This window comes from Acinonyx jubatus, chromosome B3 (genome assembly GCF_027475565.1).
Source record: "Acinonyx jubatus isolate Ajub_Pintada_27869175 chromosome B3, VMU_Ajub_asm_v1.0, whole genome shotgun sequence".
Classification (NCBI taxonomy): domain Eukaryota; kingdom Metazoa; phylum Chordata; class Mammalia; order Carnivora; family Felidae; genus Acinonyx; species Acinonyx jubatus.
Genome location: NC_069386.1, coordinates 17327167 through 17353791, shown reverse-complemented (window position 1 = coordinate 17353791; position 26625 = coordinate 17327167). Strand labels below are relative to the sequence as shown.

Here is a 26625-nt window from a genome sequence, read left to right as displayed (position 1 = left end):
CCAGCCAGGCCCGCCTCCTGAGCAGCTTCCACCTCAAGACCTGTGAAGTCAAGGGACTTTCTCTGTTTTGTTCACTGCTATATCCCTGGTACTTAAGAACCAAGCTTGCTTGGCACATTATGTGCTCAATAGCCCTCGGATGAATGAGTGCATTGGATTTTATGATCCCTTTTTTACAAATGGGGAAATGGAGACACAGTTAGTGGTAGAGCCAGAATTCAGGCCCAGGCAGGGTGGCTAACCCATTCCTATTCTAATCAAAAGAAAGGTCTCATTCAGTCACGTTTTGGGGACTTGGAAGCCTTCTATAGTTAGCCCCAAAGGTGAAGAGCTCAGTCTTGCAAGCAAAAAATCTCAGTCTTTATAGGGTAAGGCTGGCATAAACCACAAATGTCTTAAGTTTTTGTCCAAAGCTCCTTCCTGCAAACTGGGAGACAGGGTGTATTACTCAGGCTTTAAGTGAGTATAAAATGCTGGGGACTTGGATGTCTAGTTCAGCAAACTTCTCTCTGGCAACTCTGACGGAGAGGCCTAACAGAGAGAAGGCCTAATACGTAGGCCTTAGGGGAAAAACCACTTTTCCCAGAAAGAGAGTCCTGGCTAGCATCTCGTTCTCCTGGGCTGCACAGGAGGCCCAGAGCCAGGAAGAGTCTCTGGGCGCTGAGCAGGAGCTCCTGCCTCCAGGAGGGGGAGGGGAGGGGCCCCATTAAACCACATGGAACACAAAAGCCAAATGAAACATATTTGACAGGAAAAGTATCCTAACAACAGCCAGCTGGAAGGGTCAGAAAGGATTTTAGGAGTTTCAGATTAACTGGGCACCACTGGGCTAGCCCTGAGTTAGAGAATACCGGTTAAATGTTTATCTTGGATGGGAACAAAGATGCGGCTTAGTGGTTAGTTGCTCAGATACTGGCACCTGAATAGAACCCTGGCTTAGCCACTTACAAACTAGGTGGACCTAATTCATCATCTGTGCCTCAGTTCATCATCTGTAAAATGGGGCTGATTTTAGTATCCACCTCATAAGATCAGGGTGAGGACTAAGAGTGAATTTGTGGGAAAAGCCCTGTCCCTGTGGTACCTGACGCAAAAGAAGGGCTTGATAAAGGCTAACTCTTAGTGATGAAACATGTACTACACTATATTAGCTAAATCGGGTTTTAATTGCATTTTCAGGGTCCCCAGAGCATCCATAGAATCTGAAGATATCAAGGGCTTGGGCTTAAATCACTGATACTTACTCTTTAACAAATGCCTGTATCTTTACACTTAAAAAAAAAATACTCTAATGGTTGGTGTTGAATCTTTGGAAATGCAGTTTGAAATCTGGCTGCTTTAAGCTAACAGGGGAAAGATTCGGAATAGGGATAGGGAAGGAATGAAATCTTCACACATTGGAAGTGAAAACAATCCAAGCCCCATTGACATTCCTTGCTCTCTACTTTTAGGGCAAAGAAGTAAACTCCAACAAGAGAGGTATCACCCGGACAGATTGAGTGTGGGGTCCTAGCCCCCGCCAGGTGTGACCCCAGGGAAGGCACATCCTCGCTGGGCCCCAGTCTCTGCATGGAAGAGCGGGAGAGTGATTCCAACTGTGCATCCCAAGTCCCCACTTCTGCACAGTCGGAAGAGCTCTGTTTTTATCTGCTCCTATCTGAGGCTGCACTAAGATTTATTTACGGGCAAAAGGGTCCTGGGCTAAAAAAGAACCCTGTTACCAGAGCTTCAATGTCCAGAATGGGCCAAGTGAGCTACGACTACAGTAAATGGTGAGGATTTGGCCCACACGATACACCTCAAAGAAGCAGTTTCTAAAAGTGCCAGTGCAGCCCAGGCCCTTGAGGTGGGAGCAGAGATTCCCTGAAAAGGGGCTCAGTGGACAGGAAGTTTGGCTGACACTTACTTCCTTTTGGTTAAAAGCTCCATGAAAGCCTACTAGGATACTTTTAACTTACACGCAACGCAGTGCATGGGGCCCCGTGGAACTAGCATCTCTGGCTGTCATCACTGGAGAGGGAAGCACTCTGGAGTCTAGAGAAAGATCTGGAAATCAGCACACACTTCAGCCAGTCCCTATCTTTGCTCCACCTACAACCCCAGGAGAATGTTTTTGACAATTATGAGGCGGAGGCTCAACCAGACCCACATCCTAAAAGATTAAGTTCCAGGCAATTTAGGGGCATCTGGGTGGCTCAGTCAGTTAAGCGGCCGACTTCGGCTCAGGATCAGGTCATGATCTCATGGTTTGTGAGTTCAAGCTCCAGCTCAGACTCTCTGCTGTCAACGTGGAGCCTGTTTTGGATCCTCTGTCTCCTTCTCCTTCTGACCTTCCCCAGCCAGCTCTCTCTCAAAAATAAATAAACATTTTTAAAAATACTATAAATTCCAAACAATTTAGTACTGTATTGCTTTACAGGATTTCCCATCTAGGCTCCAGCTCTTTGAATACTGAAACCCACCGCAGTGCTGAGGACCTAGGAGCGAGCAGCCAATAGATATTTGCTGACTGTGGACACCTGTCACATCACCATGGTCCTCTATGCCACAACCATCATGTTTCATTTACTTTTAACTTTAAAAAAATGGGGGCACAAAATCACTCTACCCAAATCTTCAACCCCAAATTATCCCCTTAAAATATTTCTGAATTTCTGAGGATGTTATTGTCAACTGCCGTCCTGAGAACTAAGGATAATACGATTTGGGAGTATTTTCAATTCTGGCCTAGACGAGGCAGGACCAGGGCCAACCCCAGTGCTGGACTGGATGGACACACAATAATCAGTCACAGGTGTCACCCGATCAGTGTCAGAGGTTTGGGCTTTGCCTCTCCGAAATAGTAACTGTTTATATTACCCTGCACTTGTAATAACATCCTGCCACAGGGACCAGCACGTTTCCACAACCCTTACACCACCCAGCGATCTGATGGCCCGCTTGTGCTGTGGGAAAAACATCTCTGATTTAAGCTCCTTTCTGCATGGAGGTTCCGGCCCCTCCCAAGAACAAACAAGGCGAGTGGCCCAGAGAGCCAAACCAGCTGCCTCCTCCAGGGAAATCACTCTGGCAAAACAGAAGCCGTTTTAGGAACAATTTAAGTTTCCCCCCCAAGGGTGCCCTACGGCTAAGGGGCTGTCATTTTGAATGGCGCCCGGTAAGGGCTTGACTGTGACTAAGAAACCTCCCGCGCTGAGACCTATCCGAGAAGGAATGAGCTGTCACCTCTGCGACCACTTGTGGAAGTCAGAGGGAGGGGTTTCTTGGCTCACTTTTGTGTAAATCAGGTGCACGAAGCACAGGAAATCGAAAGAGAACCTGGAGCTGACTGGGTCTTTTGTCGGGATGCCCCCTCTCATGTCAAGAGCTAGAGAAACTGACAACCTATCTAGACGGCACGGACGGCCCCGCCACATTAGCGCTAGCCGGCTGTCCCACACACCGCGCTCCTCTCCTGCGGCTGGTGAGACGCCGGGACCCCCGAGGTCCCCCTTCCGCGCCCAGCTCCCGGGGCCGTTCGGGCACCTCCGGACCGGCCCCACCCGTCGGCGACGCCACGCCCAGGGCGCACGCAGCGGGTCCGGGGAGCCCCGCCGCTCCCCTTCCCTCACCACCCACAGAGTCCGGGGTGGGGCGGTCCCGGCGCACGGACCTGCCGCTCCTCCGCCTGCAGCTCGTACGCCTCCCGCAGCCGCAGCAGCTCTTGCTCCAGCAGCGCGCGCAGCTGCTCCAACTCGAGCGCCTCGCGCCGCAGCGCCTCCGCCTCCTGCGCGCACTGCCGCGTCTCCTCCTCGGCCTCGCGCCGGCTCTCCTGGCCGCGCCGCAGCGCCTCTTCCAGCTCGCGCACCTCGTCCTCGTACAGCTGCACGGTCTCCCGCCACGACTCGGCCACCAGCAGCGCGTAGCTGTCGTGCACCTCCCGCAGGCGCGGCGGGGACGCGGCGGGGCCGGCGGCGCGGGCTCGGTAGCTCATGGTCAGGCGGGCGGCGCGCTCGCGCAGCTCCCGCACGTCGCGCTCGTGGGCCGCTTCCAGGCCCCGGCGCTCGGCCTGCAGCCGGCCCAGCAGCGCCTCGAGGGCGGCGCGCGCGCCCAGAGCCTCCTGCAGCTCGCGCCGCTGCGCGCCCAGCTCGGCGTCCAGGCGGCCGCGGGCGGCGCGCTCCTCCTCGCCCAGCCGCTGCAGCTCCCACAGCTCGCGCCGCAGCGCGTCGCGCTCGCCCTCGGCCAGAGTCGTGGCCCAGCTCAGCTCGTCCAGCTGCTGCCGCAAGCCGCGCGCCTCCTCGGCGAAGCGGGCCTGCCCCTCGGCCCACAGGCCCTCCTGCCCGAGCCGGCCGCGCAGCTCCTCCTCCAGGAGCAGGTTTTCGCGCTCCAGCTCCCGCACGCGGCACACATAGTCGTAGAGCCGGGCGTTGAGCTCTTGCAGCTCGGCCTTCTCGGGGCCCGTGTGAAGCCGCCAAGACAGCATCTTGCTGGGCGTACGGGGCTCTGCCGGCCGGTTCCCTCCTGCCCTGGTCTTGTCCCCTCCTCCGCGCCTCTCCGGCCCCGCCGCTGCCCGGGAGGCCCGCAGACTGGGGCCGGAGCCGGCGCGCCCGGGCACTTAGCGGACGGGGCGGGCGGGAGCGGGCCGGACCACGGCCACCAGCCAATCAGAGCGCGGCCCGGCGAGACCACTGCGGCCAGGTGGCGCCCCCTGCCGGAATAACAGCGGCGCCACGCGGCCGCCCGGCCCAGGGACCGGGTGGCCAGGAGTCCTCGTCGTCCACAGTCACTTAAAAGCGGGAGGTGGCTCGCTCGCCGGGCAGGAATCGGAGAAGGGATGCCGGAGAGAGGTCCCTGTCGCTGCCCCGACACGCGCACCTAGAGCACCCGAGGGTCCTGGAGTCCATGGAAGGATATAGAAGTCTCCACTAAGTGAGATAGAACTGGTCGCTTATAGGAGACTTCTCATCCCCAGTACTGGAAATCAGAGCCTTTCTATTTTTCTATGTAAAAAAAAAAAAAAAAAAAACAAAAAAAACCATTATTTTAAAACATTTAATAAAATTTAGATATAATAAAATAAATTTAATAAAAATTAAATATACCAAAATTTAAAACATATACCTCTATAAATCTAATATATGCACATTTACTTACACATACATAGATGTGCATTAAATATTCTATTTTAACTTGAACATAAATGCATATTCATTTGCCAGTGTTTCGATGTGCATACAGCCAAAACTTTTCTTTTGATATGGGCTGACTACAGTTTCACATTCTCCTTATACAAATTACCCATAAAGGACATAGTCTCCGCTTTCCGATATCATTTTCATTCTTTTGGAGTGAGAACTTAAAGAGATTTTGAAGTTCTCTGAGTGCAGAATTTTCCTAGACACTTCCCCATCTTCCCAAACTTTATACAGTTGTCACCGCTACGCCTAATGTGACAGCTGCCTTTTTTCTAACATCACACCTCAATTTAATTGTCACCAAAACCACAGCTCTCTTTTGCACACTTGTGTGTCATTAGCTTTCATGACACTTATTCAAGTTACAAACGACAATAGCCAGTACAAGTGGTTTTGAGGGGCACGGGAACAAACACAGCTGGCCTTTGGTTGGAGTAGCCCTCGAATGGTGGGGACAGAAGTGCTTAGGGGAGGCCTGGAGAGTCATCCACTGGCTGGATATATTTTGCAGATGACATGGAAAGGTGGGTTAGTCAGCACATTGGTCCAGGGACAGTCCCTTGAGACACCTTCCAGGGCTCTCCTTGTGACAGGCATGAGTCTCCACAAATGGGGCTGAAGTGGCTCTTTGCTTTTCTGGAGCACCCATATCACAGACCCCCTTCCCCAGGTAGAAGTGAATATCTTTCCATTTAGAATCCCCCCCGCTTTCTGCCAAGGCTAAGTTGAGGGAGAAGGGAGGGCCAAGACATGGGGCAGGGACTCTGGACCCATGCTATCATTGTTCGTCCTTCTCTCTTTCACCCAGGTGCACACCACACTTCTCCTTTGCTTGTCAGGCCACACAGCTGCTATGATGTCATTGCCCAGACCTGTCTGGGGATCTCATCAGTATGAGCATCTTTCCTGGACCACACTGGGACACGAAGGCACTGCGGGGTGGCTCGCACAGTTGCCTGAACTCAGCAGACAGCCATATATTTTCCATTCTTCAACTTGCCAGGATACCAGGGGTTCTGCTGGCCCACCTCTCCTGGCCAGGCAGGGTAGGAGACCTTCTCAGGGACTGGTGGGCCTTGATGTTTTGCTCTTTACTCATTAGGTTTTCCTTGCCCCGATGCCCTTCAGGGTCTTACATTTTGAAAGTCAGAACTTTCTCCCTACTTCTGCTCTAAATCCTGTCCTTGAGAAATGGCTGCTATTGGGTACAGCAGCCCAGTTTGGGAAGGAGTCATAGGGCACCAGGAAATAGCAAGAGAAAAGAAAAAGTACCACTGGTTAATCTCTCAAAATAATGTCCTGATGCATCACACTTAATTCTCACAAAACTGTAGCTCAGAGAAGTTGAGAGACTTGCCTGAGGACACACAGTTCCTAAATTTGGGAACAGAAGTATCAGAAGTTGTGACCACAGGAGCAGACCTGAGCAGGCAGGGTCCAGCCAGGAAACAGAGGAGCATATTCAAAGGGAAGGGAGTGGCTAATGAGATGTAATGAGACTACAAAGGGTGGATGGGATGCAGAAGTATCAGAATTAGCAAGAGCTAGAAGCCAAGAAGCCCTTAGCGCCCAAGGGACAGAAGGAGGGGAAAGTGTTGGCTGAGCCTGGAGGAGCCTGGAGCTCCGGAAGGGGGCCCCCTAGAGGAGCAGGAGCTGAATGCATCCCAGGAGGGAGCAGGTGAAGAAAAACCCAAACCTCTCTTCCTGCGTTCCCATTTCCTGCTGGTGCCTCCCATTGCGGAACCTGGAGTCACTGGGGCTTGGCAGTGGTGTGCTGGGGACAGCTCCTACCCGCTTGTGAGAGCCAATTGTTAAATTTTCAGGAATTTTGTGAGCCAGTTGTTAAACACAGCCATTGTGAAAAATAAAATTCTGGGGCGCCTGAGTGGCCCAGTTGGTTGAGCGCTGGACTCTTGATCCTGGCTCAGGTCATGATCTCGGCAGTTTGTGAGTTTGAGCCCCGCATGGAGCTGTGCACTGATGGCGTGGAGCCTGCTTAGGATTCTGTCTCTCCCTCTCTCTGCCCTCCCTCGCTTGCTCTCTCTCTCTCTCTCTCTCTCTCTCAATAAACAAGCAAACAAACTTTAAAAAAGAAAAGAAAAAAACAAAATTCTAGTTCCCAGAGCGCCTTCAAGGAGAACGGGAATTTTCCCAGACTCCCGATAGGGGGCGCTGCGTGAGGAGGGAGAACTCAGAAAGCGGCTCCAGGACCCCTTCAGGCAAAGGTCCCCTCCTCCAGTCTACGTGAGAGGTGCTGTGGACGAGAAGCAGAGCGCAGAGTTTCATGGAGAGCCTTAGAAACAGGGGGGCTTGCATAGGGCTTGGGGAATGGGAACAGCAGGTCTTTTCTCTACTTGGAGGACATGGAACAGTATGCCCCAGGACCCATGGGCCTCCCAAGCTTGGGGGGACAATTGGGGAAGAGACATTAATGAATTTCCCTCAAATGGTTCGTCCCACCCCCACTCCATTGCTTGAGGGGAGGCAGAAAGCCAAAACAGAAATGTTTTCATGGCACGTTTTATTTTTTTAAGTTTTTTTTTAAGTTTATTTATTTTATTTTGAGAGAGAGAAAGTGACCTGGCAAGAGTAGGGGAGGGGCAGAGAGACAGACGGAGAGAGAGAATCCCAAGCAGGCTCTACGCTGGCAAGGCTTGAACCCATGAATGTGAGATCATGACCTGAGCCGAAACCAAGAGTGGGACCCTTAACCAACTGAGCCACCGAGGTGCCCTTTCCTGGCAAGTTTTAAAGGCTTGAAGAAGACACCTGACTAGGTAAAAACCAGGGAGGAAATCCTGAGATGGAAGAGGAGGATGCTGAGGAAAGTTGGGGTTCCCAGGGGACAAGAAAAGATCCCTTAAGGCGAGGATGGGGAGGAGAGATGGAGGGGAGTCAGGAAAGCACAGTAATTTCTAGGGAGCTTCTACAGAGGGGAGCCTTGTACCCCTTCTGGGCAGTGTCCCAGGGAGACAGCAAAACCCCAGCTATATTGTGAGCTCCAAGAGCAGGGGCCTTGTGCCCAACTCCCCAGGTGCACCCTTGCTGGGGATGGCAGGCCTGAGGGGACAGGCAGCAGCCATGACCCGGAAAGCCTTTCACAGGAGCCCACCCCCCACGTGAGTGAGGCCAGGAGCCAGAGCACCACCCGGAAGTGGCAGAGGACCTGAGGGAGCCATTGAGACAGAGAAGGGATGACTCCAGCAGAGCCCCCACCAGCTTGAAGACGCCTTTTGTAAACATTAGAAGAAGATAGATGAGGGGCGCCTGGGCGGCTAAGTTGGTTAAGCATCTGACCTCAGCTCAGTTTGTGATCTCATGGTTCATGAGTTCGAGCCCCATGTTGGGCTGTGTGCTGACAGCTCAGATCCTGGATCCTGCTTTGGATTCTGTGTTTCCCTCTCTCTCTACCCCTTCGCCACTCACACTCTGTGTCTCTGTCTCTCAAAAATGAATAAATGTTTTTAAATTTTTTTAATAAAAAAGAAAAAAGATGAAAAAGCCAGAGGTACATGGCCTGGCCAGTTGGTAGTTCCTCGGTGCAAAGAAAAAGGTATCCCTTTCTCAGGATGGAAGTGGTCCTGCACCTACACCCACAGCCCAGCAAGCACACCACAGGCTGGATTTCAATCCTACTTATCCCATCATCCAGGTATGTTTATGCAGTGGACAACCTGCTCAACTGTCCATGGTGGCCCACTGTCCCAGCCTCTGCCTATGTGGATGAAGACCAAAGGCTCTATGGGATGGAGTGGAAAGCTGGTGGCTGCCAGCACAGACAGGTGACACAAGGTCAGACAGCCCCCACCTCAGTGCCTTGGCATTGTATAAGTCCTCAACAATTCTAGTGTGGCCCCAAGGAAGGATAGAACCTTGAACTGATAGAGATTGAGTTTTCATCACCCCGACGGAAATTGGAGCCCTAAATAGAAATCAGGTTGTGGTCTTTAAAAAAAGCAAATCTGTTGTTATTTCCTACACACCCAAGTCTGGTCTGGGAGGCATACCAGCCCCCTGCAGGTCTGGCTAGGTAGCAAATGAACCACATGGGGCAAGGGAAATGCAGTGGATCTGAGCTGGGCACAATGGTATAGACTAGACAGAGCTGCTTCGCGTCCTGGCCCTTACTATCAGCACGACCTTGGGCACAAGCACCTCTCTGAGCCCATTTGCTTATCCAGGTAACAATGCAGACAAAATAACACATGGAGAGCCTCCGGGTTGGACAAGCACAGCCTACTTACCATATGCCAGGTATGGTTCTGAGGGCTTTATGCAGATTAACTCACATCATCAGCACAGCAACCTATGAAGTAGGTACGAGCAACTCTATTCTAATGATGAAGACACTGAGCCACAGAGCATTCAACTTCCCCAAAGCCACGCAAGTAAAAAGTAGCAGGATTAGAGCCCTCCCTACTCCTCCTACCCAACCCCCTAGACTGCCTCTTATACTGTGTGAAGCTTGTCTCACTCTGCCTGGTGCACACCCAGAAAATATGGGTCGTCCTCCTGGGTCATCCTCATTGGTCATCCCCATTCCAGGAATCACACAGAAGTTTCTGTGTCAGGAAGGCCAGGGAGACATGCCCAGGACCCAGAGGGTCAAGGCAGATGACAGCTCAGCAGAGTCCACAGCTGAATGGGGCTAAGGGGCAGGTGAGCAGGCATGGACTGTCCTTGAACCTTCCAGACTCCGTCTCTTCATTTGGATGGTGAGGATAACTCCTCTCTCACAGGACTGCTACAAGGACTAAATAAGAGCATATAAAGTCATTCAGGACACAGCGTCTTTATGCCCTACTTCACTTAAAAAAAACTGTTTGACAGGGAGCCTGGGTGGCTCAGTTGGTTGAGTGTCCGACTTCGGCTCAGGTCATGATCTCGGGGTCTGTGAGTTCGAGCCCTGCATCAGGCTCTGTGCTGACAGCTCAGAGCCTGGAGCCTGCTTCAGATTCTGTGTCTCCTTCTCTCTCTGCCTCTCCCCGCTCATGCTCTGTCTCTCTCTCTGTCAAAAATAAATAAGCATTTTAAAAAATTAAAAAAATAAAACTATTTGAATCCAGCCGCTCCTCTTGGAGCCCAGAGTGTTCCCCACTCTGTCTCGGCTCTCTGGCTATTTCAAGAAGGCTGATTATTTGTTTCTCACTGTTTCATAGGAGCACAGCAGGTGTTTATTGGGCTATAGGCTGCCTTTTTAAAAGATGCAAAAATAGCATTTGGCATATGAAAAAAATGTGCAGTAACTTAACCTGCATCACCTCCCTCTCTTAATTTGGAAAGTCATGTCATTTACACTACAAATGAACTTGGGAAGGGCCCCACATGGCAGCGAGACCTCCCCTGGTTAATCTTCCCAAGAGAAACAAGACTCACATTTCATCCTAAGAACTAAAAAAAGAAGTATCTCCCATCAAAGAGGAACAGCACGTTTGCTATTACTGCCCTTAAAAACACATTTTCCACAGAGTTCATTAGTGGTGGCCAAGATCAGATTATTCAGAAGCTAGTTATGGAGCCCCTTTTCTGTGTTGGAGGCCGGGCTGGGCCCAGGGGACACTTTGTAGAGGGAGACACAGCCTGTTTCCTCATGGACTCAGGGTCTGGAGAGTGCAGAGGCTTTGGGAAGGCTGCTGTCTTTCCTCAGCGCCCCTGCGTATGCCTCCTGTCCTTGTTGGCAACAACCAATCACTCAGCAAGACTTCTCTTTGTCTCCAATCCAGTCTTGTGGCTTTAAATACCAACAACATGTCAATGACCCTCAAATGTATGACTCCATCCCAGATTGTTCTTCTGAGCCTGTTGTGTCTTGATTCAGGCCTCTGTTTATGACATGACCACCGTATGTCCCTACTCTAACAGGAGAGCCATGAGGGTGCTTTGGGTCCCTGAATATCAATGGTAATTTGGAGCTGGGTACTCAACCACTTTGGAAAGAAGTGGTGTTCCCCTTTCTCCAGTACGAACGGCTGTCATCCCTTGGGGGGAGACCCAATGGAACACAACTGTATTTGGTTGCCATGGAGTTTGCTAGGTACATTCTTCACTGGATGGGTTCTGGGTCTGAGAACTGACTCAGGCCTGGAAATTAGGCCATGACTTATCATAAGAAGATTGGGTGATGACTTAGTGTAGGGGTGGTTTTGATTAGGTATTTATTAGTGATGTTCTTGTCAGCAGCCCCATTTATCTTTCCCCTAGGAACACTGTGTTCTATGAATCATCTCTGTAGATCCCTTAGGTCATCTCCCCTACCCCAGCTTGCCATTCCAACATTGCGGCTCACTATGTAATTGTACTCAACATGCTTCTGAAACTTACAAGGCTGCCACCTGCCCTCCGCTCGGCCTGTATCCACGGTATGTCAGTGGTGCCTGGATTAGCACTAGCAGCATCACCTAGGAACTTTCTAGAAATGTACATTCTCTAGCCCCAAACCCAGACATCCTGACTCAAATTCTCTGTATTCTGACAAGCCCTCCGGTTCATTTTAATGCATGGTAAAGGTTGAGCACTACTGCTCATCCCCACCAGAGAAGCCAGTTCTAAATCCTCTCCTAATGTTTGTCCATCCTTCTACAGAAGACAGCCAATGATGCCTTGTCCCTCACCCATGTGTGCTTTGTCACTTTGGTAGATGGAATGTGTGGGGAAATAAATTCAAGAATTCTTTTACTTACATAAATCGGTTAGAAAAAAGCTTAGGACTGAAAGCCACCACCACGGGGCAAAAGCGCCCAAGGTTAGTTAGCAAGATATTGTAATGGGATCATGAGAAACTTGTTATATCACCTGCAGGAAATTACTTTTCATCTGGCACCAATGTACCATGATCACAAACACCACTTGCCCCCCAGAGCCTTTGCTTCTTACTAACACAAGTTAATGATTACTATCTGATTGTCTTCTTCACATTCACCACATGTATAAGATCTTGTTTTCTTCATGTTCACCACGTGTGTAAGATCTTGAGTGCTTAATAAATACAGAGACGAAACCCGTTCTCAGGACTCTTGTCTCCTCCCAGACATTAGCCTCTCTCATATTCAATTCTGCATCCACTTTCTTGCTGGACAAGAGAGAACTCCAGATTCATAGTCTGGGACAGGAATGTCCACATGGCCTCCAAGTAACGTGGCCAGTCTGGTGAGTTTCTAGTGTAAGCCCACTTTTGCTATTTTGTTCCCTTCCCCCAAGCTGCCCCCATCCTCCTGACATCTCTACTTTATTTAATGTGGGCCAGCCCAGCAGCATACTGGCACAGTCACCCAGGGCTCTTACCACAGGAGAGTGCCCCTACACCAATAGACTTCCCTGACCCAGCTTTCCAGCTGGTCCTGACCCAGCACCCAGCTTGTCCCTGCTGGCAGCCAGGACCTGTAACACCTTTGGGGTAGAACTCCTCACCTTCCTATGCAGGCCCATCAGGTTTGCTCAGATTTCTCCCTAGTATAGATCTGGGGGCCAAGAAGAAGGTGGCAGTCAACCCTAAAGAGCAAGCATTGTTCTGGCAGGCACCTGCCTCATATGTGCCCTCTGCATCGTCTTCTTACAGGAGGCAAGAGGGGGCTCTATATTCCAGCAGTGGGAATGGGTCACTTCTGCAGGTGTGGGGTAAGGTGGAGGCCCAAGCTTCTTACCTGCAGTACCCAGGTACCCCCATCCCAAAGCTCTGAGTCCCACTCCTTCCCCATCAGGGCCCTTACTTCAACATAGGAGACGTGCCTGGAATGAGAACCCAGGGTTCCCAGAAGTAGTGCCTCCTTTAAGCTCATGTACTCTGCCTCATCTTCCATTCTGTCTGCCTTCTGCCTGCAGGAGAACAACGACCTAGGTGCTCTAACCCTCACACTTTACTTTATTTATTTTTTTTAATTATTATTATTTTTTTAAATATGGAACGCTTCACGAATTTGCATGTCATCCTTGCGCAGGGGCCATACTAATCTTCTCTGTATCGTTCCAATTTTAGTATATGTGCTGCCGAAGTGAGCACACACTTTACTTTAAATCATTGAGCAGTAGTGATTGCTCAGTGGCCATCACTGAAATGGCAATACTCAGATGGACTTTTTCTCTCTTATTCACTCAGTGGCACTTAGCAAATCACTGGTTTCCAGTCTTTCTAGTTACCATTTTCTCCAGACCTCTCCCAAAAGCCTCCCTTCTGCCTGTACCCTGTCCCAGTTCATTAAGGTCTTAGGAATCATACCCTGACAGCATGCCAGGAACTATCAATACTTCTACCTACTAGCAGAGAACAATCCAAAAATGATGTTAAGAAAGCAATTCCAGGGGTGACAGGGTGGCTCAGTCGGTTAAGTGTTTGACTCTTGGTTTCAGCACAGGTTATGATCTCAGGGTTTATAAGATTGAGCACTGCATCAAGCCCTGTGCTGACATTGTGGAACCTGCTTGGGATTCTCTCTCTCCCTCTCTCTCTCTGCCCCTGCTCTGCTCACATACTCTAAATAAATAAATAAATGAATAAATAAATAACACTTCCATTTCCAATGACACACACAAAGAAACTTAGGGATAAAGTTAAGTAAAGAATGTAAAGCTTGAACCTGGAAATTGCCAAATGTTATTGAAGTAAGTTAAAGAAGACTTAAGTAAATGGAAAGACATCCCATGTTCATGGATTGGAAGATTACATATTGTTAAAATGCCAAAACACACACACACACACACACACACACACACACACACACCCCATGTGTACATACATACCTATATTATTTTTCTATCTATCATCTAGCTAGCTAGCTAGCTATCCAGAAACATGAGTGCATACTGATGCTTCCAATTCCAACCCACATGGCTCATTATAGCCTTCCTGCCCTCTTTGCTTATTTGTAACTTCCTCCTCTGACAGTGAGAAGCCTAGCTCTCTCTCATTATCTACAATATATTAACCTATTTGTTCAACCCTAGTGTACATGTAGTTTCTATGCAGTCTCTTTAAAACCTAAGTCAGATTACTCCTCTGCTCAAAATCCTCCCATACCTCCTCATTTCACTCAGACTAAATCCAAAATTCTTGACCTCCTATGGCCCAAGGCCTTACAAGACATAGATCGCTAATACATATTGATCTGCTCTCCCTTGTGCTTTTGCTCTAGATACTTCGGCTTCCTTACTGCATCCCAGAAGCTGAGGTACTAGAAGGGGGTTTGACTGAAAAGAGGGAAATAAGAGAACTTCTCAGGGGTAGCAGAACTATTTCCTGCTTTGACTTTGGTGGTGGTAACACCACTGCATATGTTTGTCAAAATTCTTTGAACTACATACTTAAAATGAAAACCTCTTATTGTATATCAAGTACACCTCAATAAAGTTGATTTAAAAAAAATTTAGTGTTTATTTTTTGAGAGAGAGAGAGAGAGAGAGTGAGTGAAGGAAGGGGCAGAGAGAGTGGGAGACACAGAATCGGAAGCAGGCTCCAGGTTCCAAGCTGTCAGCACAGAGCCTGACACAGGACTCGAACTCATGAACTGTGAAATCATGATCTGGGCTAAAGTCAGAAGCTTAACTGGCTGAGCCATCCAGGTGCTCCAATAAAGTTGATTTTTTAAAAAAGACACTTATATGGAGCATTATCATTCATTTGAAATGTCAGTTATATGTTTCTAAAATATTTTTAAATAAACATAGAACTGGTAAGATTTTCCATGTTTGCATCCACTTCTGCCTTTTCACCATGATATGTTTTCTGTAGTGAACTCTGTTGGGTTTTAGCAGAGAATCCAACATGATTGGTTGGAGTTGGCCTTCTCTCTCTTCTCACAGTGAGCAAGGAATGTTTATTCCTTTTCCCTATGATATTTAAACTTTTTTCAATGTTGGTTTGGGTCTACAAATTTAATATTATGATTCATTAATGAGGTCTTACAATAACTTCAAAACTCCTCATCTAAATGATGCCATCTACAATTTTAATCAATATTGACCTGGCAGCTGTCAACATCTGTGGGTTTTCTAAATGCGATGGCTAATGGGTCAGGTATGAAACATTCTGTAATTGACCTCTTCTACTCATCCCTTTGCCCCCACTTTTCTGAAGGTTCCTGGCCTGTCCCAGGAAAATGCAGCCCCAAACCTTAGCCCATACTTCTAACCTCTTAGCACCTGCTCAGGAGTAAATCTCAAAGACCAGCTCACGGGCAGGTAAATCAGTGGGCAAAGGTGATTCTCCAAAACGAACAGACACTGACTTACCAACTGGACTTAAAATTTTCTCCGCTGATTTTAGGGACTGTTTGACGACATAGACAGCCATGGTCAGGCAGCTGCTTTAATTTCTTGATCAGAGTATGAGCTCCACCAGTAAGAACAGCAATGGCAGCTAAAAACAGCAACGGCAGCTAAGGCAAGTGGCACTCTCAGAAAAGCCACCAGAGTCCTCCTTCCAGACAGCCCCAAATTCTAGTCATCAGTAGCCAAGAAAGTGATTCAGAGCTTGGGCCTGTGACTAATAGCCTCATAGAGGTAGGTTTGGAGACATAGAGTCAAATCATGGACTCTCCGTCCAGCCCCATCCCATTTGTCCCTGTTGGTCTAAACCCATCCATACTTCCAGGCCCAACTCAATGTCACCATTTCCACAAATCCTTCACCAATGGTGCCTGTGACTACAGGTCTTCCTTTGAACTCTAGGGTCTTCAGTTGTAACCCCAAGGAAATGTTCTCCATTCTCCTGGGTAATCTCATTCAGTGTATTCTGTTCCTTACCACTTCTCTGACCTCATGGGCAGGGATTGTGATTATATTCTTCACCCTAAATCTCCACACCTTGTTTCTGATAATCTCTGAATAAGTAAGATGAGTAGTTGCTAAATTGAAATGTCCTAAAATATGGGAAGTTCAGGTTCAAGTCCTGGTTTGGGTATTCAACAATGGTATGGTCTTGGCCAACTCACTCCATGTCTCTGGGTTGCAGCTTCCTTGGCTGTAACTGACAGAACTAGACTATGTTATCTCAAAGGTTCTGTGGTATCCAGCCCCCACAATGGCTCCCAGTGATCCTACTTTCTGTTATTCAGTCCTTCATTGTTCTAAGGAGAGTGGGCATCACACTTGAGTTTGGGTTATAAAAGGTACTGGCTTTACTCTTTGTCACTCTTTCTCTCCTTTGGATCACCTACTCTGGGAAGGGTCAAATGCCATGTCATGAGGCCTAGGAAACAGCCTTCAAGAAATGAAGGACTGCCTACAGAATAGGAGTGAGCTTGGAAATGGATTCGCCAGTCCCAGTCAATCCTTAAGATGACAGTAGCCTGTTCCACAGCTTGACTGCAGCCCCATGAAAGAACCCAACCCAGAACAACCCCACTAAGCCACTCTCCTGGACTCCTGAGCCTCAAAAACTGGGAGATAAGAAATATTTGTTGATTTGAGATCATCTGTTACACAGCAAGAGACAACAAATATGAACTGTTTCAGGCTCGAAAACCCCATAAGCCTAAAGTCGGTGTTTTGAAGTATAGCTATTACATTCAGGAAAAAGCCTGATTTATGATAATTGTCAATCTTTCCCCTCCCACCCCAGCCAGAATCCATAAAGAGAGAATACAAAACATGTCAAAATATATTTTCAAGGAACAATATGTATTTTATCTATGTCTCTAAGAGTTCCCAAAGCTATGTTGATTTTGCTTCACCGACTCCTTTATTTCACAGATGAGGGTGAAAATACAGATACATTAGGTGATGGCAATAATGCAAATGTTCTTCATTTTGCAATATTTGCATTTCTTCTGTGGTGAATAAAAACAAGGTACAGGCTTTGCCTTGTTTCTCTCCAGGTTAATCTTGAGAAATCTGTCTTGAGCAGTGGTATTGCTTATGCACGTCTAGCTGGGTGGCCACGAGCCCAGGGAAAACCCCAGGGCAGCCCAGGAAAAAGCACAGTGTATGAAGTCACCTCCAGAAAAATAGCTGAAGGCTGGAGAGGGACAGCTTGGCGAAGGGGCTACCATGTCAGTCTGGATTAAGAAAAGACTTTTGAGGGGCGCCTGGCTGGGTCTTGGGGTTATAAGTTTGAGAGATCTACACTGGGTATAGAGATTACTTAAAAAATAAAATAAAAACCTTAAAAAAATAGAAAAGAAAAGCGTTTTGACATTACAAAAAGTGATAAGTAAGACTGAAAAAAAACCCAAATATCATATGATTTCACTTATATGTGAAATCTAAAAGACAAACAAACAAATAGAAACAGACTCACGAATACAAAGAACAAACTGGTAGTTGCCAGAGGGGAGGGGGGTGGAAGGATGAGCAAAATGGGTAAAGGAGATTAAGAGGTACAAACTTCCAGTTATGAAATAAGTAAGTCAGGGCACCTGGGTGACTCAGTCAGTTGAGATTCTGTCTCTTGATCTCAGATCAGGTCTTGATCTCAGGGTCGTGAGTTCAAGTTCCACATTGGCTCTGTGCTGGGCATGAAGCCTACTTAAAAAATAATATAAGACAAAATATGTAAGTCATAGAGATGGAAAGTACAGCGTGAGGAATACAGTCTATAATAGTGTAATAATGTGTGGTGACAGATGGTAACTGCACTTACCTTGGTGAGCATTGTGTTACACAATAGAATTGTCAAATCACTGGGGCGCCTGGATGGCTCAGTCAGTTGAGTGTCCGACTTCCAATCAGGTCATGATCTCACGGTTTGCGAGCTCAAGCCTCGCGTTGGGCTCTGTGCTGACAGCTCAGAGCCTGGAGCCTGCTTTGGATTCTGTGTCTCCCTCTCTCCCTGCCCTTCCCCCACTCATGCTCTATCTCTCTCTGTCTCAAAAATAAATACACATTTTAAAAAATTTAAAAAAAAAGAATTGCCAAATCACTGTGTCATATACCCAGAACTAATACAGCGTATTGTAGAGCAACTATACTTCAATTTTTAAAAATTAATGAGAAAAAAAAACAATAAATGGCAAGAAGTGATTTTCTGTTTAAAATGAGCCCACAGTCCCATGAGAAACAGGGGGGCAGGGTGGGCAGGAAATTAACAGCATGGTCAGTAAAGGAGGTGCGTGTCTCCCCTGGCTGTGGACATGAGCAAGAGTAGTTCCCCAAGTGAAAGCAAACAGCTGATGGCTTTAGGAATCTGGGTGGGAAAGAAGTGAAGTAATGTTTGGAGGAGTGGAAAAGGGGGCTAAGAGACAAGGGAGAACGTCTGAAACTAGTAAATCACATCAGGAGGTCTATTTGACTCATTCACATATGCCTGGATTGGACGCCTCCTGAAGGACGTCAGCAGTCTATTGAAAGGACGGAAGTGAATGTGAAAAGGAAATTAGGAAATGAGGCATGGAGGGGTGGGGGATGAGTCTGGAGGATTAAAAGTGTATTCCTCTGAAAGCATCTGCTTCATCGAACAGGGTGCTAGTGCAATATTTTCTTATATAAGTAATACTGATAATTAGAGAAGCCTCATCAGGTTTTGGTATTTCTACTGAATAAAGGAGGAGGCTGGGCAAAAAAATAAAAGGTGCGAGGGCAGAGGGCTGAAGGAGGAGCTGACGGGATGCCCAGCCTGTTGGTCAAGACTTACAGGAGACTCAAGACCAGAGGGTGATTTGGTTTGGCTGCAAACCTATGGATTCCAGCAAATCTGGCTACTTCACCAAGAGGGCTGAGGCAGAGCCCTTGCTCTTCCTAAGAGGTCCCTTTCCAAATCAGTCCACACACAGCTGAACACACTCTTGCTCCTCTTTACGGGTGTTTCCTTTGTTAATGGAATAAAGATACGTTTGAGGAATGAATAGCAGAAAAATCCAGTCAAAATGGAAATACAGTAAAACCTTGGATTGCGAGCAACTTGTTCTGCAAGTGTTCCACAAGACGAGCAAACATTTCTAATAAATTTTGACTTCATAAACGAGCTATGTCTTGCAATAAGAGTAGTATGGGATGCCGAACATCACATGATCGCAAGTGAGCCGATGGCTCTTGAAATTCGCCTTGATATACAAGTGCTTTGGATGACAAACATGTTTCTGGAATGAATTATGCTTGCAAACCAAGCTTTTACTGTACTAGGGGATGGAGTTTTGGAAGATATGCAAAGGTGGGCATTTTTTAGCACTTTAAAGAGCAGTTTCTCCCCCTTATATTTGTACAGCACAGGAGGATTATTTTTTCTGAAGCTGAGTCTCGGGATGGTTGTGATAATAATTGTGAAAGTATCTTAACTATTCTTTTACTGGGGACGGAAACACATATCTCACTTATTCTACCAACGTAACTGTCGAGAAGAAAGGAAGCAAATGTCACTGACATTTTGCAGCAACAAAACCAAGTCCCAGAGTTTTTTTCACACCTTGTTCAGTGTGACAGGATGGGTCAGAGTGACTCATGGGGTAACAAGTTCCAGGAGATGTCTTGGGTCCTAGGTATGCTTTTTCACTGGGACCATGTTTGGGGTCCCCACGGAGATCTCAGTGATAAGCAGCAGATCCAAAACAGTTAGGTCTTCGCCCGCCTCTGAGTTAGTGAAAGGACCTGGTGCAAAGATAACCTAAGGTAACACATAAACCCCAAGACAAGTTTTGTTGAACTTTGTAAAGCAAGACACCATGTTAGGATGCCTGAGAAGACATGATTATAGAGTCAGGTGGAGATTAGGTCATTATCTGGGGTTAGATTGCACATGAGGCATGACAGACACAGGGCTGATCCTGGGGGTGAGAGAGGATAACGATGGAAGTAACAGCTGAACCCCTTCCCCATTCCATCAGCAAAGTTTTCCCTCATGCTCAGGGAAGGGATGACTCAGCAGAAAGAAAGAAAAAGGAAAGATTCAAGCACTGGCCTTGGCTTTTCGGTTGGTTGTGGGAGTTACAGAAGGAGCCGTGGCATATGCAACAGATCCAGGGAAACTCTACTTGAGGAAAAATGTATGTTTTGCTCTCTACCCTTGGTCCCTAGACTAGAAAAGATTCCCCACACTTGAAGAGTTGCTGAGGACACCAGGAGTAGAGTGGTGGTTTCCAAGGAAGGGCTTCTGTGCCCTGATCCTTTGGGCCTTGCCCCAGGCAGAGGAACCCCAGGAAGGTTGGGGCATCCCAAAGGACAGGGGATTGGTTGGGGAAAGTGACAAGATTCCAGAGGAAATTTCTGACTGTCACAGTGAATCTAAACAGAAAGGCTTTGGACGAGAGGAGCTAATATTGTTAAGCTGTGGGTCTGTCCATCCCAGGAATTTAGCTATTGGACACAAAGCAGTCCAAAATGGCTTCTGATTCCTGAGGTAGACACTGCCAGCATGACAGGATGTACTGGGTGTCATCTTCTTGGTGCCCCGATGGGAGTGGGGCGGAAGGGAGTAAGTCCACAAGTGGTCAGGGATCATTATGGACAGAACTGGGGAAGATGAACAGGTAGGGAGAGATGTAGGGTGCCTTCAAGGAACTGGGAGCCATTTGGGGATTTAAAATATTGTGGGGTAATAAAAACTATGTACACCCCCACTAGAGATGTGTGAGACTTGGTTGTGTTATGAAATATCAATTTAATTGGTATTATTAAATATCAATTTGCAAGCAATTATCTCCTCTTCCAAAAGGCACTGAGTTTAGAAAGACTCATATAGGACAACGTGATAAAAATCTGTGCATGTGTCAGGTTTCCAGCCCACTGCTTAAAAAATATTCTAATAAATGAAAATACATAATGTGTAACTAACACCCTGGTTATCACAGAACCAAGTGGAGATGTGGACAGAGAAAAGTCCACGTGTAAAGCCATTAGCTTTTCTGATATGTTCCACCAATGTCATTGTTCAGGCCCTGTTGAAATAATACTGGCATGTGGCTTTTCTTTCTGATTTACTTAGCAATTTATAATGGGAACAAATATCTTTGTATGTCACATGAAAGAATTGGGGGCAATTGATGAATGCTTTTCTTATCATCTCGCTCCATTGTCCATCATAGCTAATAATTTATTTACTTACAGTAAAGGAAGTCCATCCAAGAATGAATGAATTCTACTGTCATTCATACTATCAACTCCTAGTACTTCTAGTCAAGGATGGAAAAGCCACCGCCAACAACTTTGAGGGTATGGTGAAGATCCAAGGGAGCACTATATATAGCTGGTGAATCAAGGAAACATAGGATACCCAGGAACTAAAACCAAAGGCATGGTAGCCTAGCAGGAAAACTCAAGCCTATAAATACCCAAGACAAACACTCCTGGGGCTGGCCTCTGTCTGGAGGAACTCTAGCTCTCCTGTCTTTATAAAGTGGCTTTAGTAGCTTGTGGGTAGCAAAAGAAATATATTGCTCTGTTTGGTCCCAAAGGTGTTTTGAGTTTTTGAAGTATGTTTTTTTAAATTTTTTAATTTTTAATATGAAATTTATTGTCAAATTGGTTTCCATACGACACCCACTGCTCATCCCAAAAGGTGCCCTCCTCAATGCCCATCACCCACCCACCCCTCCCTCCCACCCCCCATCAACCCTCAGTTTATTCTCCCTCCCTCTCTAACCTTTTTTTTTTCTTCCCCTCCCCCATGGTCTTCTGTTAAGTTTCTCAGGATCCACATAATATGGCATCTGTCTTTCTCTGTATGACTTGTTTCACTTAGCATCACACTCTCCAGTTCATTCCCCTTTGCTACAAAGGGCCAGATTTCATTCTTTCTCATTGCCACGTAGTATTCCATTGTGTATATAAACCACAATTTCTTCATCCATTCATCAGTTGATGGACATTTAGGCTCTTTCCATAATTTGGCTATTGTTGAAAGTGCTGCTATAAATATGGGAGTACAAGTGCCCCTATGCATCAGCACTCCTGGATCCCTTGGGTCAATTCCTAGCAGTGCTATTGCTAGGTCATAGGGCAGTTCTATTTTTAATTTTTTTGAGGAACCTCCACACTGTTTTCCAGAGTGGCTGCACCAGTTTGCATTCCCACCAACAGTGCAAGAGGGTTTTCGTTTCTCCACATCCTCGCCAGCATTTAGAGTTTCCTGATTTGTTCATTTTAGCCACTCTGACTGGCGTGAGGTGATATCTCAGTGTGGTTTTGATTTGTATTTCCGTGATGAGTGACGTTGAGCATCTTTTCATGTGTCTGTTTGTCAGCTGGATGTCTTCTTTAGACAAGTGTCTATTCATGTTTTCTGCCCATTTCTTCACTGGATTATTTGTTTTTCAGGTATGGAGTTTGGTGAGTTCTTTGTAGATTTTGGATACTAGCCCTTTGTCTGATATGTCATTTGCAAGTATCTTTTCCCATTCCATTGGCTGCCTTTTAGTTTTGGTGATTGTTTCCTTTGCAGTGCAGAAGCTTTTTATCTTCATGAGATCCCAATAGTTCATTTTTGCTTCTAATTCCCTTGCCTTTGGAGATGTGTCAAGTAAGAAATTGCTGCAGCTGAGGTCAGAGAGGTTTTTTCCTGCTTTCTCCTCTAGGATTTTGATGGTTTCCTGTCTCGCATTCAGGTCCTTTATCCATTTTGAGTTTATTTTTGTGAATGGTGTTTTAAATGAAACGTGAAAGAGCGCAAATCCTAACTGCACGCTACCCACATGAGCACACTGGGGACACACCCAGTTTCAATATCAAGATCAGGAAACAGAAGATAGCCAGCATCCGGAAGCCTCCCTCATCTCCCCTCCCAGGCACGAACCCCAGCCCCCGCTCCCCCCTTTAAAACCATAGACTAGTGTAGTCAGTATAATAGAACCACAGAGTATGCATTCTTACATATCTGACTTCTTTCATTCAACATAGCAGTGTTTGTATGTCACAGCCAAGAGCTGGAAACAACCCAGATGCTCAGCAACAGAAATAATAAGTGAGTAAATCGCAATCTATTCATATGAAGTAATACAACACAGCAACCAAAATGAACAACCTGTTGCTACATGCAGCAGCATGGATTAGTTTCACAGACATAATGTTGAGCCAAAGAGGCCATATTCAAACAAATATGCAATTCAAAAACAAATAAAAGTAAGCTATGCGGTTAGAAGTCAGAGCTGTGGTTCCCCTTAGAGGTGATGAAAAGAGTAACGTCCCAGGAGTTTTTCCATATTTTCAATTGCAGTCATTAGAATGGGTGTATGAGAGTAAAGGTTTAAGTGTTGGATTGGCGGTTGTTTTAGACTTATGGTTTTACAAGGTCGTGATTGCTAGTGAGGTCGAATACTTTTTGGTTTATTGGCTACTCTTTCGTGACATGTTTGTTCACATCTTTTGCCCATTTTTCTGTAGGGTTTTGTGTCTTTTGCTCATTGATTTCTTTTTTTCTTTTTTACATTTTCTGGACGTAAGTCCTCTCATATCTATGGTTACACCTCCCTGGTTACATGTATTACAAATATCTTCTCCTGCTCTGGGACTTGCCTTTTCTCCTTCTTGATGGTGTCTCTTTAAAATTGAGATAAAATTCCCATCACCCATGTAACCCATCCCCCCACCTACCTCACCTCCAGCAAGCCTCAGTTTGTTCTCTATATTTAAGAGTCTCTTATGGTTTGCCTCCCTCTCTGTTTTTATCTTCTTTTTCCTTCCCTTCTCCCATGTTCATCTGTTGAGTTTCTCAAATTCCACATATGAGTGAAATCGTATGATATCTGTCTTCTCTGACTGACTTATTCCATCCACGTTGTTGCAAATGGCAAGATTTTGTTATTTTTCACCACCGAGTAGTATTCTAGTGTATGTATATACCACAGCTTCTTTGTCCATTCATCAGTTGATGGACATTTGGGCTCCTTCCATACTTTGACTATTGTTGATAGTGCAGCTATAAACATTGGGGTGCATGTGCCCCCTTCGAATCAGCACTTTTGTTTGGATAAATTCCTTGTAATTCAATTGCTGGGTCATAGGGTGGTTCTATTTTTAATTTGTTGAGGAACCTCCATACTGTTTTCCAGAGTGGCTGCACCAGTTTGCAATCCCACCAACAGTACCAAAGTGTTCCCCTTTCTCTGCAGCCTTGCCAACCTGAGTTGTTAATTTTAGTCATCCTGACCATTGGGAGGTGGTAGCTCAATGTGGTTTTGATTTGTATTTCCCTGATGATGGGCATTAAGGAAGGCACTTTTCAGGATGAGCCCTGGGTGTCATAGGTAAGAGATGCATCACTGGGTTCTACTCCCGAAGCCAAGACTACATTGTATGTTAACTAACTTGAATTTAAATAAATAGAAAATGAATTAAAAATAAAGAGATAAGCAAAAAATTAAAAACAAGTTGAAATGATATTTTAGACACACTGGATCAAATAAAATATATTATTAAAATAAAAAAATTGAGATAAAATTCACATACCATAAAATACACCTATTTGAAGTATACATTTCAGGCTCCCTCCCTCTGACCACTGCTCCTCGAACCGGTGTGGCTGCATCCTCCTTCTCTATTACTTCCTACAGCTCTCGCCAGTTATCCTCCAGTTGGCCCTCCGGAACTGGGGTGGTGGCTCCCTGTGCTTTGGGACTGGAGGTGCCTTCTGCATGCCCAGCACCTACTGGGGCTCAGGTGGCCATGCTGTGTCCAGGTCCTCTGCCCAATTTGCATCCTTATCTTCCTGGAGGGGCTACAGCAGCTTGGCAGATGGCCTGGCCAGGTCCAACAGGCTGCGGGCAGGCAATGAGAAACTCACCATACGGAACTTCAATGGGCTTCTGGCTTCTACCTGGAGAAGGTGCACACCCTAGAGGAGGTCGAGGGAGATCTGGAGGTGGCATCTGAGACTGGTACCAGAAGCCGGTTGCAGGCCTGCCCACAACTACAGCCCCTACTTCAAGACCATCAAGGAGCTGCAGGACAAGAATCTTGTGGCCACCATTAAGCACTCCAAGATTGTCCTGCAGAGTGACAATGCCTGTCTGGCTGCAGATGACTTTCCAACAAGGTCTGGGCTAGGAGGCCGACATAATGGCCTGCGCGGGGTGCTGGATGAGCTGACCCCAGCCAGGACCAACCTGGAGATGCAGATCGAAGGCCTGAGGGAGGAGCTGGCCGACCTGCAGGAGAACCAGCAGAGGAAATCAGTGTCCTGGGGGGCCAGGTGGGTGGCCAGGTCAGTGTGGAGGTGGATTCTGCTCTGGAGATCGACCTTGCCAGAATCCTGGGCGACACGAGAAGCCAATATGTAGAGAAGCAAGACAGAGGTCACTGACCGGTGGCACGTCAGGCTCAACTAAGCAGGAAAGTCCCCCCTGGAAGGCACACTGGTGGAAACAGAGGCCCGCATTGGAGCTCCACTGGCCCAGATCCAGGCACTGGTCGGTGGTATTGAAGCCCAGCTGAGCGATGTGCCTGAGGACACCCAGCGGTAGAAGCACCAGCAGGAGCACCAGCAGTTCATGGGCATCAAGTCGTGGCTGGAGCGGGAGATTGCCACCTACCCCCGCCCAAAAGGCCGGGACGTCCACTGCAACAATCTGCCCACTCCCAAGGCTCTCTGAGTCTGGCAGCCTCCTGGGCTTCCTGCTGTCCTGCAGAGGGGTTCCCCTGAGCAGGGGCATGGGTGGTGGGGGACCCCACCTTTAGCTTTTCCCTTGACCTGGCAATAAAGCTTTATGGCTCAAGGGAAAAAATAACGAAGTGTACATTTCAGTCCACGCTCGTACATTCATCTCCATATCTAATTCCAGAACGTTTTGTCAGCCCAAAAGATACCCCATTCCCATTAGATGTCCCTTCTTATTCCATCTTCTTTCCATCCTCGTCAACCACTAATTCATTTCTTGTCCCTGTGGATTTGCCTATTCTAAACACTTCCTAGAAAGAGAATCGTACAATATGTCTTATTTTCTGTCTGGCTCCTATCACTTGACAAAATGGTTTCAAGGTTCATCCACATTACTGCATCTACCAGAACTTCATCCCTTTCTATGGCTGAATACTATTCCAGTGTATGGATATAACAGCTTATGGTCATCAGTTCATCAGTTGATAGAAATTTGGGTTGTTCCCACTTTTTGGCTGTTATGAATAATTCATGTACAAGTTTCTGCATGAACATACGTTTTTAGTTCTCTTGGATTTAAAACTAGAAGTGGAATTTCTGGGTTATATGGGAACTTCATGTTTAACTTTTTAAGGAATGGCCAAACTGCTCAAAAATAGCCTCACCCTTTACATTCTCGCTAGTAAGATACGAGGATTCCTGGGGTGCCCAGGTGGCTCAGTCAGTGAAGTGTAGACTCTTGATTTTGGCTCAGACTCATGACCCCAGGGTCATGGGATCGAGCTGGACATGGGCTCCATTATGGGCGTGGAGCCGGCTTGAGGTTCTCTCTCCTAGGGCACCTGGGTGGCTCAGTCTGTTAAGTGTTCGACTTCTTGGTTTTGGCTCAGGTCATGATCTCACGGTGCATGAGATTAAGCCACATTGGGCTCTGCACTGACAGCACGGAGCCTGCTTAGGATTCTCTCTCCCTCTCTCTCTACCCCTCCCCTGCTGGCTCTT

General features: G+C 47.1%; 1 protein-coding gene, 1 non-coding gene and 1 pseudogene across 2 annotated transcripts in view; 1 reads left to right on the top strand and 2 right to left on the bottom strand.

Moving 5' to 3' along the window:
• The window catches only part of SYNM (synemin), a 28135-nt gene extending 23554 nt beyond the window's left edge, over window positions 1-4581 (bottom strand). Inside the window, 1 exon segment of the mRNA XM_053223618.1 lies at window positions 3653-4581. Within this exon segment, the coding sequence (XP_053079593.1) occupies window positions 3653-4462 (810 nt within the window). The 5' untranslated portion in view covers window positions 4463-4581.
• A 4162-nt stretch (window positions 4582-8743) lies between these two features.
• Window positions 8744-25715, top strand: LOC113597974 (keratin, type I cytoskeletal 19-like; annotated as a pseudogene).
• On the bottom strand, window positions 13064-13170 carry LOC113602139 (U6 spliceosomal RNA). The gene has a single exon (XR_003423501.1). It is a non-coding gene; the product is annotated as a U6 spliceosomal RNA (small nuclear RNA).
• Window positions 25716-26625: the final 910 nt, after the last annotated feature.